General features: G+C 37.9%; 1 protein-coding gene across 1 annotated transcript in view; it reads left to right on the top strand.

Annotated features, from left to right (window-relative positions):
- The window catches only part of ZFAND4 (zinc finger AN1-type containing 4), a 75,530-nt gene that overhangs the window by 2,298 nt on the left and 55,014 nt on the right, over nt 1–18,218 (top strand). The window contains exon 2 of the mRNA XM_023509031.1: nt 7,715–8,012. Coding sequence (XP_023364799.1) covers nt 7,751–8,012 — 262 coding nt within the window. The 5' untranslated portion in view covers nt 7,715–7,750. The remainder of the gene's footprint in view (nt 1–7,714; nt 8,013–18,218) is intronic.

The raw sequence follows: 18,218 nt of genomic DNA, 5'->3' as shown, positions 1-18,218 counted from the left end.
GCCACAGCGCTGGCCATTTTTTGGTTGCAGCCATCATTGTTGTTTGGTGGGCCCGGGCAGGGGATTCGAACCCGCCACCTTAGGTGTATGTGGCTGGCACCTTAGCGGCTTGAGCCACAGGCGCCGAGCCCAGGTTCCCTAATTAATGAATTATATTTCCTATTGGTATTATGAAAACTCACATTATAGCAGAAATAACCTGTTTGTCCATGTATTTTATGAGTTGGATAAACTTTAATGGGCTCCATTTGGACTGAGTCAGAACTTGATTGCTGTGGGAAGAAATATTTTCCTTCAGACAAACTTTTGGAGCATAACTATTTTTTCATCTCTAAAACAGGGACAATACTCTACCTATATATCACAGTTTTGTTCTAAGCATCAACTGAGAGAGGAAATATTTATTCTTTTGACCAAACCTTTAATGAGTAACTGTGTAAAACACTGTGCCAGGTGATAGAGAGGTATATCACATATGCTCTCTACAGCTTAGTAGGCCAAGAAAGCTATGTAGAAAATGAAATTGATTGTCATGGCTACAATATATGGTGATGTAGGTAGTGGTGCAAAAGAGTAAATATAAGGCCTTGGTAATAGTAGATATTTGAGCTGAATCTTGAAAATGTTTAGTTGCTTGTTAGGTAGCCGCTGGTGAGGATAGTAATGAGTAGAGCAGAGAGCAAGAGCAACAATACATATAAATATTAGAGGCTGAAGGATAAAGAGAGTAAAAATCCCAGGGCGCTGTAGGATAAGGGGTAAGGTATATAGATGAATAAAATAGGACTGGAAGGAGAGATGCATGATTTTAGGAGCCTTTCTCAGGAGTCTGAAGTTTATTCTATAGACAGTAAGAAGCCATTATAGGGCCTTGAACCAAGAAATAACATGATTGGTTTTACATTTTCAGAAGATGCCCATGTTCCACAGCATATGTCTTTAGGAAAATGCAAATTAAAAACACCGAAATACCTCTATATGACTGTTTGAATGGCTAGAATCCAGAACACTGACACCACCAAATGCTGGAGGATATAGAGTAACAGAAGCTCACATTCATGCTATGGGAATGCAAAGTGGTATAACCATTTTGGAAGATGTATGGAAGCTTCTTACAAAATTAAACATACTCTTATCATATGATCTAGTGCATGTGCTCCTTGGAATTTGCCAAAATGAGTTGAAAGCTATGTCCATGCAAAAACCTGTACACTGATGTTTAAAGCAGCTTTGTTCATAATTGCCAAAACTCGGAAGCAACATGCCTTTTAGTAGATAAATTGAGAAATAATCTGTGGTACATCCAGATGATAGAATATTATTAGCACCAAAAGAAATGAGCTATCAAGCTGTGAAAAGACATGGGGAAAACTTAAATGCATATTGCTAAGTGAAAGAAGCCAATTTGAAAAGGCTGCCTACTGTGTGGTTCCAACTATGTGACATTCTGGGAAAGACAAAACCATAGAGAGAATAAAAAGACGTGTAGTTGCCAAAGTTGGGAGGAAAGGGGATGAACAGGCAAAGCTGGAAGGATTTTTGGAACAGTGTATCTTATTCTGTGTTCTCCTACCTACAGGTACAATGGTGTATACATGTCTTATGCATTTGTCCAAACCTGTAAAAGTATACCAGGAAGAGTGAACACTAGGGTAAACTGTGGACTCTCTGGTAATGATATGTCACTATAGGGTTCTACTGTTATAACAAATGTACCAGTCTGGTACAGAATGTAATAGGAGGCTGGAAAGGGAGGTATGTGAGAACTCTGTGCATTTTCTGCTCACTTTTGCTGTGAACCTAAAACAGCTCAAAAAAGAAAGTCTACTGAGAAGGGGAAAAAAATTCATTTTTTATTTTTTTTAACTTTAATTAATGTTAGCCTCTGTAGAATGATGTGGCATCATAGCTCACAGCAAAACCTCAGACTCTTGACTTAAGCAATGCTTTTGCCTCAGCCTCCCAAGTAGCTGGGACTACAAGTGCCTGCCACAATGCCCGGCTATTTTGTTGTTGTTGTTGCAGTTGTCATTGTTGATTAGCTGGCCTGAGCCAGGCTGGAACCCGCCAGCCTCCATGCATGTGGCTGGCGCCATAACCACTCTGCTACGGGTGCCGAGCCATCATTTTTTAAACTAACACATTCATTCTCCTTATGAGTTCCTTAATTGGTGAGGTTTTGGTGTAATGGCAATGTAAAATAATTTTAGAACTTTGTGTAACTTCTCCGCTTGTTTAAATGAAGATAATTGAGAGTAAAATAATCACTGAACAGTGTGATGATACCATGACCCAGTTTTCATGAGCTTTCTTTTCAGAATTGAAAAAAAATAGATAACTGTTGACATCCTGGAGGATAGATTGGAAGGGTAAAATTAAGAATCATAACTAGGCTATGAAAATTGTTAACTTGAGAGCTAATGAAGCCCCTAAACTAAATCCTAGGTCAGTATAGATGGAGAGGGTAAAAAATTATAGAAATACTAAGTTAGAAATCACGCCTATAATCCTAGCACTCTGGGAGGCTGAGGTCAGGATTCAAGACCAGCATGTGCAAAGTGAGACCACCCATCTCTAGTAAAAATAGACAGACTAGCCAGACATGGTGGCAGGCACCTGTAGTCCCAGGTATTTGAGAGGTAGAGGCAGGAGAATTGTTTGAGCCCAGGAGTTAGAGGTTGCTGGGAGCTAGGCTGAGGCATTGGCACTCTAGCCTGACCACAGAGTGAGACTCTGTCTCAAAAACCAAACCACACCATGGCAATGAAGAAAGAAGTTATTTAGATAGATAGAATGAGCAGTATTTGACAGTACAACCAAATGATTATAATCAACAATAAATTAGGGTATACTTTAAAATAAAGAGTAGAATTAGAGTAGTTAGTCCTAACACAAAGAAATGACAAATGACTGATGTGATGGATACCCCAATTACTCTGATTTGACTAATTCACATTATGCCTATATCAAAACATCTCATGTACCCTATAAAAATATACAATTATTATATACCCATAATTAAAAATTTTTAAAAAGAAAAAAAAAGTGTATTGTCAGGATTAGTCACTTCTAGATGTCACAGGCATGGGGATAAAAATCCAAAATTATTCCTGCATTTCTAGCTGGAGTGATTGGATGAAGGTGGTATTCTGCCAAGATAAGGGCTGTAGGATGAAAAGTAGGTTTGTGGAAAAGATGAGTAGTTTTGGATATGGTGAATTTTAGGTATGTGTGGGATGTTCAGATTTCAGATGCCTATGGAATATCATGCTTGTGGAGTGGAAATTATTAACCAGACAACAATCTTTAATGATAATTGCTCCTTTAAACACATTTCTATGGCTTGGCGCCCATAGCTCAGTGAGTAGGGCACCGGCCACATACGCCAAGTCTGGCAGGTTCCAGCCTGGCCCAGGCCTGCTAAACAACAATGACAACTGCAGTCAAAAAATAGCTGGGCATTGCGCCTGTAGTCCCAGCTACTGAGGAGTCTAAGGCAAGAGAATCACTTAAGCCCAAGAGTTTGAGTTTGCTGAGAGCTGTGACATCATGACATTCTACAGGAGGCAACATAGTAAGACTGTTTCAAAAAACAAAAAACCCCAATATATTTCTATGAAACTTTCAGTGACTTCAGTGCTATCTCATATCCTTAGGTAAGAGACAAAGTATAAAATTTATGTATGGCCCATATTTATTTTTGATTGTTGTATTTCCAGAGTGTTCACTTTCTGTTCCCCTAGGCTTACTTACTGATACCCTTCTCTCACTCTGAGACTTCTGTCCTGAAATACATTCAAGTCTTGGGAACACTTAACTCATCCTGTGAGGCCAGTGCCAAATCCAGACAAAGACATAAAGAAAACCATAGGTCTTTATCCCTTATGATTATAGACACAGAAATCCTCAAGAAATACTACAAACCAAAATCCAGCAACATGTATTTTTTTTCTAATTTTTGAAACAGAGTCTTACTTTATCACCCTTGGTAGAGTACCGTGGCGTCACAGCTCACAGCAACCTCAAACTCTTGTGCTCAAGTCAGCCTTCCAAGTAGCTGGGACTACAGGCACTCACCACAACACCCAGTTATTTTTAGAGACGGGGTCTCACTCTGGCTCAGATTGGTCTCTAGCCTGTAACCTCAGGCAGTCCACCCCTCTCAGCCTCCCAGAGGCTAGGACCGTGCCTGGCCAACATATGTTAATAGAAAGGATTATATACCATGTGTAAATGCAACTTATCTCAAAAATGCAAGCTTGAACCCCATGACTGCATTAATGTACACAGCTATGATTTAATAATAATAAAAAGAAAAGAATGCAAGCTTGACTCGACACAAAAATACACCATAAGAGAAGAAACAAAACCACACGACCATTTCGAAACACACAGACAAAAAGCATTTGACACAATTCATACCCCTTTATGATTAAAGAAAAAAATTAAACACCCAAACAATGTAAGAATATAGAAGCTCCTATGAAAAGCCCATAGCTGACATTGTATCTAAATCCTAGAGATAGGTGGTCTTTGCATGTCTATTTGTAGACATGATCTTGCATATAGGTCTTACATATAGAAAATCATAAGAAATACACTAAAAAAACCTATTCGGGCTAAATAAATAGTTAAGCATAGTTGCAGTACACAAGATCAATATGTTAAAATCAATTGTATTCCTATGCACTAGCAATTGACAATCTGAAAATAATTTAAGACTGCAAGTCCATTTATAATAGCATCAAAAAGAATAAAATACTTAGGAATAAATTTAATAAAAGAGTACAGGGCAGCGCCTGTGGCTCAGTGGGTAGGGCACCGGCCCAATATACCGAGGGTGGTGGGTTCAAACCCGGCCCTGGCCGAATTGCAACAAAAAAAAAGCTGGATGTTGTGGTGGGTGCCTGTAGTTCCACCTACTTGTGAGGCTGAGGCAAGAGAATCACCTAAGCCCAGGAGTTGGAGGGTGCTGTGAGCTGTGTGATGCCATGGCACTCTACCGAGGGCGATAAAATGAGACTGTCTCTACAAAAAAAAAAAAAAAAAAAAGTACAAAACTTTTACTTTAAAAACTATAAAATATTGTTGGAAGAAAAAGATGTCAACTAAAAGATGTTGTATTTATGGATTGGAAGACTTAATATTGTTAAGATGGCAATAATCTCAAAACTGATCTACAGATTTAACACAGGCCACCTGGCATTTTTGCAAAATGGCAAGCCGATGCTAAAATTCATATAGAGATTCAAGGGACTCAGAATAGCTAGTGATCTGGAAAGAGAAAGACAAATTGAACGACTCATACTTCCTGATTTCAAAATTTAACTACAAAGCTACAGTGATCAAGAGAGTGTGGTACTAGCATAAGAATAAACATGTAGGTCTATGTAAGGGAATAGAATTAAAAGTCCATTTACAGTCAATTAATTTTCAACAAGGATTCCAAGGTGATTCAGTGGGAAAATAATGGCCCATCCAACAAATGATACTGGAAGAACTGTTTTTGCACATGTACAAGAGTAAAGTTGGACCCCTCCCTCATACCATACACAAAAATTAATTCAAAACGGACAAAAGACCTAAATATAAGTGCTAAAAGCATATAATTCTTAGAAAAAGGTATGAGTACATCTTTATTACCTGAAGTTAGGCCAGGCTTTTAAAATATGACAACAAAAGAAAGAATAGCCAAATTAGACTTCATCAAAATTTAAAATTTTGTGTTCCAAAAGATAATGTCAAGGAAGTTAAAAGACAACCCATAAAATGGGAGAAAATATTTGCCAATATGACAACAAAAGAAAGAATAGCCAAATTAGACTTCATCAAAATTTAAAATTTTGTGTTCCAAAAGATAATGTCAAGGAAGTTAAAAGACAACCCATAAAATGGGAGAAAATATTTGCCAATCATATCTTATAAAGGGTTGTACTTAGAATGTATATTTCAGAAACTCTTAAAATTCAAAAAAATCCAATTTAAAAATGGACAAAAGCTCTTAATAAACATTTTTCCAAAGATATACAAATAGCCACTAGTCACATAAAAAGATGCCCAACATTATTAGTCACTAAAGAAATGCAAATCACTACCATAACAAGATACTACTTTACAACCACCAGGATGGCTTTAATCAAAAAGGCAATAACCAGTATTGGCAAGGATATGGAGAAATTGGCACCTTCATTCATTCTTGGTCAGATGACTATAAAATGGTTCAGACCACTTTGTGAAACAGTTTGGTAGTTCCACAAGTTGTTAAACAGAGATACCACATACCTCATTAAATCTACTCCAGATACATATCAAAGAGAAAGGAAAACATGTCCATACAGAAACTTGTATTTGACTGTTCATCACAGCATTGTTTATAATAGCCAAGAATTGGAAACTACTTAAATACACATCAACTGAAAGCCAGATATACACAATGAGATATGTCTATATACTCAGTAAAGGCCTATTACTTAGCAATGAAAAGGAGTGAAGAGTGAAGTACTAATACATCCTAGAGCATGGATGATCTTTGAAAACATTCTAAATGAAAGAAGTCAGTCAAAAAAGACCATACAGGGGCAGCGCCTGTGGCTCGAAAGGGTAGGGCATCAGTCCCATATGCTGGAGGTGGCGGGTTCAAATCCAGCTCTGCCCAAAAAAAAAGACCATACATATATATTTTATAATTCTGTATATGCAAGATGTCCAGAGTAGGAAAATTACGGAGACAGAAAGTAGAATAATGGGTGCCTATGCTTAGAGGGGGAATGGAAGGATTTGGGAGTGATAGCAACAGGATATGGGGTTCCTTTTTGGAGCAATGACAATAAAGTGATTGTGGTGATGGTTGCACAACTCTGAATATCCTGAAACCCTGTAAATTTCAGACTTGACATAAACGATTTTTATGGTGTGTGAACTCTATCTCAATAAAGCAGTTTATAAAAAGGTTTACCCACCTCTCTAGGAAGATGTGTATCATCTGCCCTATTTTAAGTTAAAGGTACCCCCTTCACAGAATTTTCTCTAATTGATAACGGTTTACACTTTGAGCATTCCTGTGTTCTAACGTCTATACTTGTTTATTTTACTGCTTCTATTTGTTGTGTTTGCCCCCCACACTCATTAGCCATTGTATGTTTGTGAATAAGGATTGTCTAATAGCTATTACCAATATTAACTTCATCTCTTAATGCTAGAAAAATAGAAACCCAAAACGCTCATTGGTTATTTAGTGAGTACTGTTTTTAAGGAACCTGTTAAGATGGCTACTATTCCTTTTGTTCACTATTACTCACATGTGCAGTGGCTATGATGTGGTTTATGCTTTATATGGTTTAGAAGACATAATTCACATGTTTTAGAAAAGTACATAAATTTCACAAAGTTTTGCTAAAATACACTGATGAGTTTGTTGGTTTAAATATCGTTGACAGCAAAAATATTTGATTATATACTATATATAATTGTGCTGAGCTCTAGTAAGAGTCTAAGATATAAAAATATATACCTATTTTTAATAATCTTACAATGTAGGTGGAAGAATGATTTCAGAGACAAATGTGAAAAATTCAGGATTAAACAAATTAATAGCGCTAATTTGAATTTTGAGTCTGTCTGGAAGATTGAAATTGGCCAGAGTTACTCAGAAAATCTTTATGGAAGAATGAGAGTTCGGGATAGGCATGTTAAAAAAATTATTCTTGTTTTTTAGGTACAAAACTCAAAACATGAACGATACATATTACCAATGTTTAAAGCTGATTTGTCTATTACTGGAATACAGTTGTCTACAACATACTCTAGAGGAATTAGAAAAGTCAAAGTAATGGATAACCGAAAAGAGCCTCCATTCTTCAATGAAGACAATGTGGGACCATTTTACTACAAACTTCCTTTCTATGATACCATGGAGCTTTTCATTGAAACATTAACTGGAACATGTTTTGAGCTAAGAGTTTCTCCCTTTGAAGCTGTTATTTCTGTGAAAGCAAAAATTCAAAGATTGGAAGGTACTAATCTTTCTTTACTTTTAGGCTGTGAGGATTAAATTTGTTGGCCAAAAATGTATGATAATTTTTAAAGTTTCTTTTTTAAGGGAGAAAATCTCAAACATATATGGTGTTAGAAGTAATAGGATAATGAACCCTCATGTACCTACCCTTCACTCAACTTCAGCATTTATCAACTATGAACTATCTTGTTTCCATGTCTGTGTTCCTCCTACCGTGTTCCCCTTTCACTAGATTCTGTTGAAGCAAATTTCTGGTATCATGCTAATGTTGTGAAATAATATTGTACAATAGTTTTCAGCAAGTTATAATAGCATGCAAACTCTGCCTTACTGTCTTACAGTTACGTGTAATGGGAAGTAGTAATTATATTCCTTTTTTTTCTTTTTTAATTGGGACCTGAGGTTTGGTAGGTGTTCCATTTTATTGACCTTACTTACCTTTTTACATTGCTTTGCAAATTTTTTTTTTTAAATGTGGAGATTTTCTGAGAAGAGTCTGACTTACATTTACATATATTCAAAGTTCCTTTAGTGGCTCGGCGCCTGTGGCTCAAGCGGCTAAGGCACCAGCCACATACACCTAAGGTGGCGGGTTCGAATCCCCAGCCCGGGCCCACCAACCAACAATGATGGCTGCAACCAAAAAATGGCCAGGTGTTGTGGCGGGCGCCTGTAGTCCCAGCTACTTGGGAGGCTGAGGCAGGAGACTCGCTTGAGCCCAGGAGTTGGAGGTTGCTGTGAGCTGTGATGCCATGGCACTTTACCCAGGAGGATAGCTTGAGGCTCTGTCTCGAAAAAACAAACAAACAAAAAAAACAAAGTTCCTTTAGTATAACAGGGATACTGAATAACATGTAATGTCTCTTTTATGGTTTGCACATGTTAAAATTAGCCTTTATCCTATGTAAATTTCTGAAATAAGTGGTATTTGCCATTTATAGTTGTTAAAATCTAGTTTTGACTAGAAAATTAAATTGTTCCATATAACATTAAATGGATCTTTGCTGATGGAGCCAGCTGGAACTTGGTGGTAATATATAAGTGGTAACTAGGGTTGACTTCCAGGTAGTTTCATTTCAGAATTATAGAAGGATGAGGAGGGTTGGAATTTTTGATCTTTTGAGGTTAAGGATCCTGGTATCTGAGCTTGTGAATATTTGGGTATTTCTGTAGCCCTGGGAATGTTCAATTGAAGCTCGTGGCTGGCTGAGTCCAGTGACCGCATCAACATACCCAGTATGATATATCTGGTAATGATTTTGTCTCCCAAATCATTTGGTGAGAACTGGAGTCAGAATAGTTTATTTCTTTATTTTTTTGTCTGTATGCTAGTGTGATGATACTTTTTTCAGAGCAGTAAGATCAAACTTGGCCTGCACGTTTTCTTCTTTCACGCATTTCCAGATCATCTCTATGCAGCAGAAGCACTTTAGAGAGCATCCTATTTCAATCTTTTAATGTCCGCAGAGTAAACTTGGCCTTAGAGGAGATTAAGAACTCTTCCAAGGGAGATACTTAGTTACTGTCAGACACGGAACCAGAGCCAAGTTTTCCTTGTCCTCAGTAGGAGACATTCTTGGGTAAAAGCAGTGGCTTTGTTCATTAGACAGTTGAATCCCAGTTGAAACGTTTATAAAACAAATGCAATTGCACAGTTTTTTAGGGAAATTAAATAAGTAATATATAAAATACCTACTGTTTTAGACTGCTGGAGCTGCCATAATAAATGGAGGCTGAAAGTCCAATATGGTTGGGTTCTGGTGAGAGCTTCTTCCGGGCTTTCGGGCTTCTTACTGCATTTTCACTGTGTCTTTGAAAGGCAGAGAGAGAAGGTGAACAAGTTCTCTGATGCTTCTTCTTATAAGAACAAATCTGAATATGAGGACCCCACTGTCCTGACCCTGTCTAAACCTGATTATCTCCCACAATCTTCATCTCCAGCTACCATCATACCATATACATTTTGGGGAGACACAATTCAGTTCATGGTAGCCAATGTTAGTGGTCAGTAGGTCTTAATTCCCTCTTCTTGTTTCCATTCCCCATTTTCACACCATCACTCCTTTCCCTGGGCTTTATTGTAACTTTTTGTAGCCCATGGGCTGTGATGGTTGTTCTGTCTTCAGGAGGTGTCAAGAGGACAGCCTTCATGAAAAATAAATTTTAAACCTTTTCTGGATGATCTTTATACTTCTATCCTGGAGGACATTTGAGGCTAACAGTTGCTGTAAAACTTTTCAAGTTACAGGGATATGGAATAGGGAGGGCAGAGGTGCACTGTGGAAAATGGTTGTTCTGCCAGATTTCTTTTTCTTTGGAGCAGTTTTGGTGAATTCAGAACTAGATCCTGGTGGGAGATAGAGGAGAGGATAGAGGGGATTGTGGAGAAAGGTTTGAAGGAATGTGCTGGATTAGGAATAGTGAGGCTTCAGGAAGAGAGGGACAATGCCTACAAGGGGACTTTGGAGGGAAAGCAATGCTGAGCCACACTGCCTGGTTTGAGATTACTAGCTGAGCAAAGTACTTAACCTCTCTTTATCTTAGTTGTCCTGACCTTAAATTATCTCAAGGGTTGTTCTCGGGATTAAGGGAGTTAATAAAGGTAAAGTACTTAGCACACTGCTGGTGTTCTTTGTCAGGACAAAATGAGACAGTGGGTATGATTGAAAATGTACCCAAGAATATTAAATATGGTGTGCTTAGGAAGAGACATAGCTTAGTCTCTGGCTTTCCAGAGAAATTGGTTATATTTCCAGATAGTTGGTTGTCTAAATACTGTACCATTTAACTGAATTAGTCTAGTCTTTTCTCATTCATTTCATACCAGTCATCTGTCACATTTTCACGTATGCACAGCCTCTTGTGATCATCTAACCTCTTGGTCTGTCTCTCCCTATGTCAACTTTACATTGTCTTATAAGTCCCAAGTTAAAGGACATCTGGTTGATTTTCAGTTTTTGGTGATTACAAATAAAGCCATATAAACTTTCACATGCAGGTTGTCATGAAAGCATAGATTTTCATTTCACCTGAGTAAATACTTAGCAGTAGGAAGTGTATATTTAATTTTGTAAGAAGTTGCTAAACTACTTTCCAGAGTGGCTGTGCCATTTTGCATTCATACAGGTAAGATATAAAAGTTGTGGCTCGGCACCTATAGCTCAACCGGCTAAGGCGCCAGCCACGTACACCTAAGGTGGTGGGTTCGAATCCCCAGCCTGGACCCGCCAAACAACAATGACGGCTGCAACCAAAAGATAGCCGGGCGTTGTGGTGGGCGCCTGTGGTCCCAGCTACTTGGGAGGTGGAGGCAGGAGACTCGCTTGAGCCCAGGAGTTGGAGGTTGCTGTGAGCTGTGATGCCACAGCACTCTACCCAGGGGGACAGCTTGAGGCTCTGTCTCAAAAAAAAAAAAAAAAAGTTGTAGTCGCTCTGCATCCTCATTAGCACTTAGTATATCTTCAGCTGTTTTTGTTTAGTTTTAATTTCTTCTTTGCTATTCTAATAGGTGTAATCAAAGTTTCACTATAGTTTTAACTTAAATCTCCTTAATGACTAATGATGTTAAGTATTTTTTCCTTTACTCTTTGTCATCTGTCTTAGTAAATTCAGGCTACTGTAAGAGAATACCATAGCCTGGATGGCTTAAACGTCTTTTCTCTCAGTTCTAGAGGCTGGGGAAGTACAAGATCAAGCAGATGTGGTGTCTGGGGAGGGCACTTGTGGTAGTTTGCAGCTAGCTGTTTTCTTACTTCCTCTTATGATGGCACAAAAGGGAGATTAATCTCTCTCATGTCACTTATAAGGGTGCTGATCCTATTCTTGAGGACTCTGCCCTCATCACCTAACTCCAATACCATCACACTGGGGATTTAGGCTTCAACATATCAATTCTGGGGTGGGGGTGTGGGGACAAATGCTCAGTCCTTTGCCTCATCTGTATATCTTCTTTGGTGAAATGTCTATCCAAATTTTTGCCCATTAAAAAAATAGTTTTCTTGTTATTGTGTTTTAAAACGCTAGTGTTTAAACATTTTCCCTTTTTTTTTCTGTTTTTTTGAGACAGTCTCACTATGTTACCCTTAGTAGAGTGCTGTGGCATTACAGCTCACAGCAACCTCAAACTCTTGGGCTTAAGTGATTCTCTTGCCTCAGCCTCCCAGTAGCTAGGACTATAGGTGCCTATCGCAACCCCTGGCTATTTTTTTGTTGTAGTTGTTATTGTTATTTAGCAGGCCTGGCCAGGTTTGAACCTGCCAGCATCAGTGTATGTGACTGGTGCCCTAACCACTGGCAAGGGGAGCCAAGCTGTTTTTTTATCTTCTTTGACCTACAAATTATTTAGAAGTATGTATTCCTTTATTTCCATACTCAGAAATTTTTAAAATTTCATTTTGTTACTAATTGAATTGTATATGGTCAGAGTAATAAGACATTTGTGATAAATATGTTATTAATATGTATAATTGTCTCAGAGTCTTGCAGCAACCTGGGACTCTTCTATACCATTCATATGTGATATAAAAGAAAACAGGAAGAAAATGTGATGCAATAAATTATATTGACATGACTCATTCAAATGTAACCTATTCAAAGTAGAGTAATGATAAAACGTATGGTAGAAACCTTTCTTAGTACAGAACACAAAAATTCTAGGTAAAGCTTCTAAAGACTTTTTTAAAAGTCCTTTGGTAAACTCATTCTAGAATAAGTGCCACATACCTTTGAAGTCCTCCCCTTGGGAAGCTATAAGTGCTTAGTTCACTCTTCAAAGCAATTTTGTGACTCTTTTTCTGGAATTGCCATCAGAGCTGTTGTATTGTCCTTGATGCCCTGAATGTCATAAAAATGTCTTTTTTTCAATATTTCCTTTGTCTTTGGGAAAGAAAAAAGTCATTGGGGGCTACAAGAGGTGAGTAGGGGGGGTGTTCCAATGTAGTTCTGTATTTACTGGCTAAAATCTCCCTCACAGACTGTGCCATGTGAGCTGCTGTGCTGTCATGATGCAAGAGCCATGAGCTGTTGGCCCAGATTTTCAGTTAAGATTTTCCTGTTTCTGCTGGGCATGGTGGCTCACGCCTGTAGTCCTAGCATTCTGGGAGGCTGAGGTGGGTGGATTGCTGAGTTCGAGACCGGCCTGAGAAAGATTGAGAGCCTATCTGTACTAAAAATAGAAAAACTGAGGCAATATGATTTCTTGAGCTTAAGAGTTTGAGGTTAACTGTAAGCTCTGATGATGCCATGGCACTCTATTCAGGGCCACAAAGTGAGTCTCTGTCTCAAAAAAAAAAAAAAAAAGATTTTCCTGTTTCTATGTTGATATTTACTTGGTCTTCTATGCTTCTTACAGTCAGCCAATGATTTTGCTGCACAATTCGATGACTTTTTGCAGTGTTTTCATTAGTTCGGTTTATTTCTGATGCCCTGACCACTCATCATCAGTGATACTTTCTCACCTCAGAAATATGTTTAATCCATTTGTATACTGCCATTTTCTTCATGGCATTATCACCATAAACTTGGACTGACGTGTCTCTGATTTCATTTCCACTCTCGCCAAGTTATTTATTTATTTTTATTTTCTTAAGACAGAGTCTCACTTGGTCACCCTTGGTAGAGTCTGTGGCATATTAGCTCACAGCAACCTCAAACTCTTGGGCTCAAGTGATCCTTTTGCCTCAGACTCCCAAGTAACTGGGACTGTAGGCACCTGCCCCAACGCCTGACTATTTTTATAGACAGGGTGTGGCTCTGGCTCAGGCTGGTCTCAAACCTGTGAGCTCTGGCAATCCACCCATCTCGGCCTCCCAAGTACTAGGATTACAGGTGTGAGCCACTACACCTGGCCTCTTGCCAAGTTTAACAAGAAATTTACAAATGTTTGTTCCTTGCTCTAATTCAACCTCTGCCATTCTCACAGTGGTGCACAAAAACACAATAACAATAATAAACGCCACTCACCAAGATGTTGACGTAACACAACTGTGAGACACTGATACACCAAGAGGTTATGAAACCTTACCAAGTTGTTTGTGTAATGCTGCCAACATAAGAGCACAGTGACAAGTTCATGAACTTAATTGTCAGAACTTGTATTTTTTTAAATTAATTTTAATATATTTTGTAGTTTTCATGTACAGATGACCCTTGAAACAATGTGAGAGTTTGGGGAACTGAGCCCAAGCATAGTCAAAAATCTGTGTGTAACTTCTGAATCTCCCCAAACTTAAATATTGATAGCCTTCCTGATAATGTAATCTATTCACACATTTTTTCTGTGTTATGTGTATTCACAACAAATGAAGCTAGAGAAAAGAAAGTGTTATTAAGAAAATCGTAAGGAAATGCATTTACTGTACTTTACTATACTATATTTATTGATATAAGTTGACATTGTTTATAAGATAAATTGTCTGTCTGAAATGGTAGGTGCCCGCAGATTGAGACCTCAATCTAAGGGACACATCAAGTAATTCAACTTTTTCTTGTAATGTCATGACTTCCTATGCTTCTTGGGACTGTTCCAGCATCAGTAGTGACACTGTGAGTTCTATGGTGTTACCCAACGTTTATGGTATTACACTAAACACAACAGTGTTTTTCAACCATTTTAATCTCATAGCACACTTATATGGATGAAAAAAAAGAATTAAAAAAAAGAATATACTTACTGTGTTTGAACTTCTTTTGAAAATAATTTAATGATCTTTATAAATTTTCATGGCACTCCAAGTGCCCATCAACCCATGAATGGATTAATAAACTATGGTATATGTATACCATGGAATACTATTCAGCCAAAAAAAAAATGGAGGCTTTACATCTTTTGTATTAACCTGGATAGAATTGGAGAACATTCTCTTTAGTAGTGGTAAAGCAAGTATCCAGTGTACTCAGTACTAATATGGAGCTAGTAGATGAACTAATACACCCACATAAGAGAAAACTCAATTTGATTCAAGTTGAAGGGAGGAGTTGGGGGGATTGATGTGCCCCACCTAATGAACACACTTCCTGGGTACAGGACACAACTACAACAGGGACCTTACCTAACAAACTATAATCTAATCATTCGTACCCTCATATTAATCTGAAATTTAAAATAATTTTTTTTCATGTTACGCTTAAGATTCTCACATGGTACACCAGAGTGCCGTAGCACATGGGTTGAAAATCACTGAACTGAAACACAGTGGAAAATACCCAAAAACTAACTATGAGAGATCACTTTTTACTGTGGTATGCAGTTTACTGTAGACGAATGGCTTACCTGGGAATAGTTAACATCCCTGTGGTATTTTAAGTGGATACTTGCAAAATTTGAGCTCACTGCAGTAGCAACAGGAGATGACTACAAAATTATAGTACAGTATGTAGGTAATTAATTTTATGCAGTTATTGATTTAATTTTTTTTTTTTTTTGAGGCAGAGTTTCACTGTGTTGTCCTTGGTAGAGTACCATGGTGTCACAGCTCACAGCAACCTCCAGTTCTTGGGCTTAGGTGATTCTCTTGCCTCAGCCTCCTGAGCAGCTGAGACTACAGGCGCCCACCACAATGCCTGGCTATTTTTTTTTTTGGTTGCAGTTGTTATTGTTGTTTAGCAGGCCCCAGGTGGGGCTCGAATCCACTAACCTCAGTGCACATGGCTGGCACCCTACTCACTGAGCTACAGGTGCTGAGCCAATACTCTATTCTTTACATACCAGTGTTACATGGTTATGTTCTGTAATTATTTGTGTATAAGATAGTTTTGATAAGTTTCAACTTTCTGTAATAGATTTGTGTATATTTTATGGTAGTAAATGATAATGTAAACTACCAGCTGTATATATTTTTATGCATTTGTAACATACTTTGTTTTTAATTTTTTTTTTACATTTCTTAGATATTGGGTTCATATCTGAGATTTTTCAAATTATCTTTAACCTTCAACAAATTTCTCACTATATTTTTTTTTTTGAGCTTTTCAAAATTTTTCCAAATTAATATGAGGGTACAATTTTTAGGTTACATTGTTCTCACTTCCAGGGTAAAGTTCCATTTGTAGAAGAGCCCCTCCTCCCTGGGGGCGTGTTATACACCCTCACAATGTGCACATTAGGTGAGATCCTGCCTCATGCCCTCCCTCCTCCTGTCAGCATCCTCCTCTCCCCCTCCCACTTCACTCTACTCCTGAACTGGACTATATTAGTGTTTTATTATTCTTATGAGCATATAATTGTTTATATATTGATTTCATATTAGTATGGAGTACACTGGATATTTATTTTTCTATTCTTGTGATACTTTACTAAGAAGAATGTATTTCAGCTCCATCCTGGTAAATGTAAAAGATATAGAATGTCCATCCATTTTAATGGCTGAATAATATTCCATGGTATACATATTCCACAGTTTGTTGATCCAGTCATGGGCTGATAGGCACTGAGGTTGCTTCCATGACTTGGCAATTATGAATTGAGCCACAATAAACATTCTAGTGCAAATGTCTTTGTGATAAAATGATTTTTGTTCTTCTGGGTAGATACTTGGTAATGAGATTGCAGGTTCATATGGAAGATCTCCTTTTAGATCTTTGAGGATTCTCCATACTTCTCTCCAATAAGGCTATATTAGTTTGCAGTCCCACCAACAGTGTAGAAGTGTTCCCTTCTCACCATATCCACGCCAGCATCTGGTGTTTTGAGACTTTGTGATGTGGGCTAATCTTGCTGGGGTTAGGTGATATCTTAGATTGGTTTTGATTTGCATTCCTCTGATGATTAAAGATGATGAGCATTTTTTCATGTGTTTGTAGGCCATGCACCTGTCTTCATCAGAGAAGTTTCTGTTCAAGTCTCTTGCCCACATAGAAATGGGGTTATTTATTCTTTTCTTATTGATTAGTTTGGGTTCTCTGGAGATTCTAGTTATATCAGACCTTTGTCAGAAGTGTAAAGTGCAAAAATCTTCTCCCATTCTGAAGGTTGTCTGTTTGCTTTACTTACTGTGTTTCTTGGCTGTGCAAAACCTTTTTGGTTTGATCAGATCCCAGTAATATATTTTTGGTGTTGCTTCAATTGCCAGGTGGAGTCCTCCTCAAAATATTTTTCCAGGCCAATTTCTTCATGTTTTCCCTGCACTCTCGTCTAGTATTTTTATAGTTTCATGTCTCAAGTTTAAATCTTTTATCCAGTGAGAATCAATTTTTGTTAATGGTGAGAGGTAGGGGTCCAGTTTCAGTCTTCTACAGATCACCAGCGAATTCACCCAGCACCATTTGTTAAATAGGGAGTCTTTCCCCCACTGAATATTTTTGATAGGTTTGTTGAAGATCAAATGATGATAAGTAGCTGGGTTCATCTCTTGGTTCTCTTTTCTGTTCCATAAATCTACTGCTCTGTCTTTGTGCCAGTACCATGCTCTTTTGATCACTATAGATTTATAGTATAGCCTGAAGTCTGGTAATGTGATACCTCCTAATTTGTTCTTATTTTTGAGTAATGTATTTGCTATTCAAGGTTTTTTCTGATTCTATATAAAACGAAGTACTATTTTTTCAAGTTCTTTGAAATACGACAATGGTGTTTTAATAGGAATTACATTAAACCTGTAGATTGCTTTGGGTAGTATGGACATTTTAACAATGTTGATTCTTCCCAGCCACGAACATGGTATGTTTTTCCATTTGTTAACATCTTCAGCTATTTCTTTTCTCAGAGTTTCATAGTTCTCCTTATAGAGATCTTTCACATTTTGTTAGGGAAATTCCCAGATATTTCATCTTCTTTGACACTATTGTAAAAGGAATAGAGTCCTTGATTGTTTTTTCAGCTTGACTGTTGTTGGTGTATATAAAAGCTACTGACTTGTAAGTATTGATTTTGTATCCTGAGATGCTGCTGTATTCCTTGATCACTTCTAAGAGTTTGAAGTTGAGTCCCTGGGATTTTCCAAGTATAGGATCATGTCATCAGCGAAGAGTGAGAATTACCCTATTTGGATACCCTTCTCTTGTCTGATTGCAATAGCTCAGACTTCCATTACTATGTTAAATAGCAGTGGAGGCAGTGGGCATCCTTGCCTCGTTCCTGATTTGAGTGAAAATGTTTTCAATTTTACACCATTCAATATGATATTGGCTGTGGGTTTGCTATAGATGGCCTCTATCACTTTAAGAAATGTTCCTTCTGGCTCCGCGCCTGTGGCTCAAGTGGCTAAGG

The sequence above is a fragment of the Otolemur garnettii genome, unplaced genomic scaffold (genome assembly GCF_000181295.1).
Source record: "Otolemur garnettii isolate 467f Iridium unplaced genomic scaffold, OtoGar3 scaffold00315, whole genome shotgun sequence".
NCBI lineage: Eukaryota > Metazoa > Chordata > Mammalia > Primates > Galagidae > Otolemur > Otolemur garnettii.
This window is presented reverse-complemented; position numbering and strand designations above follow the sequence as displayed.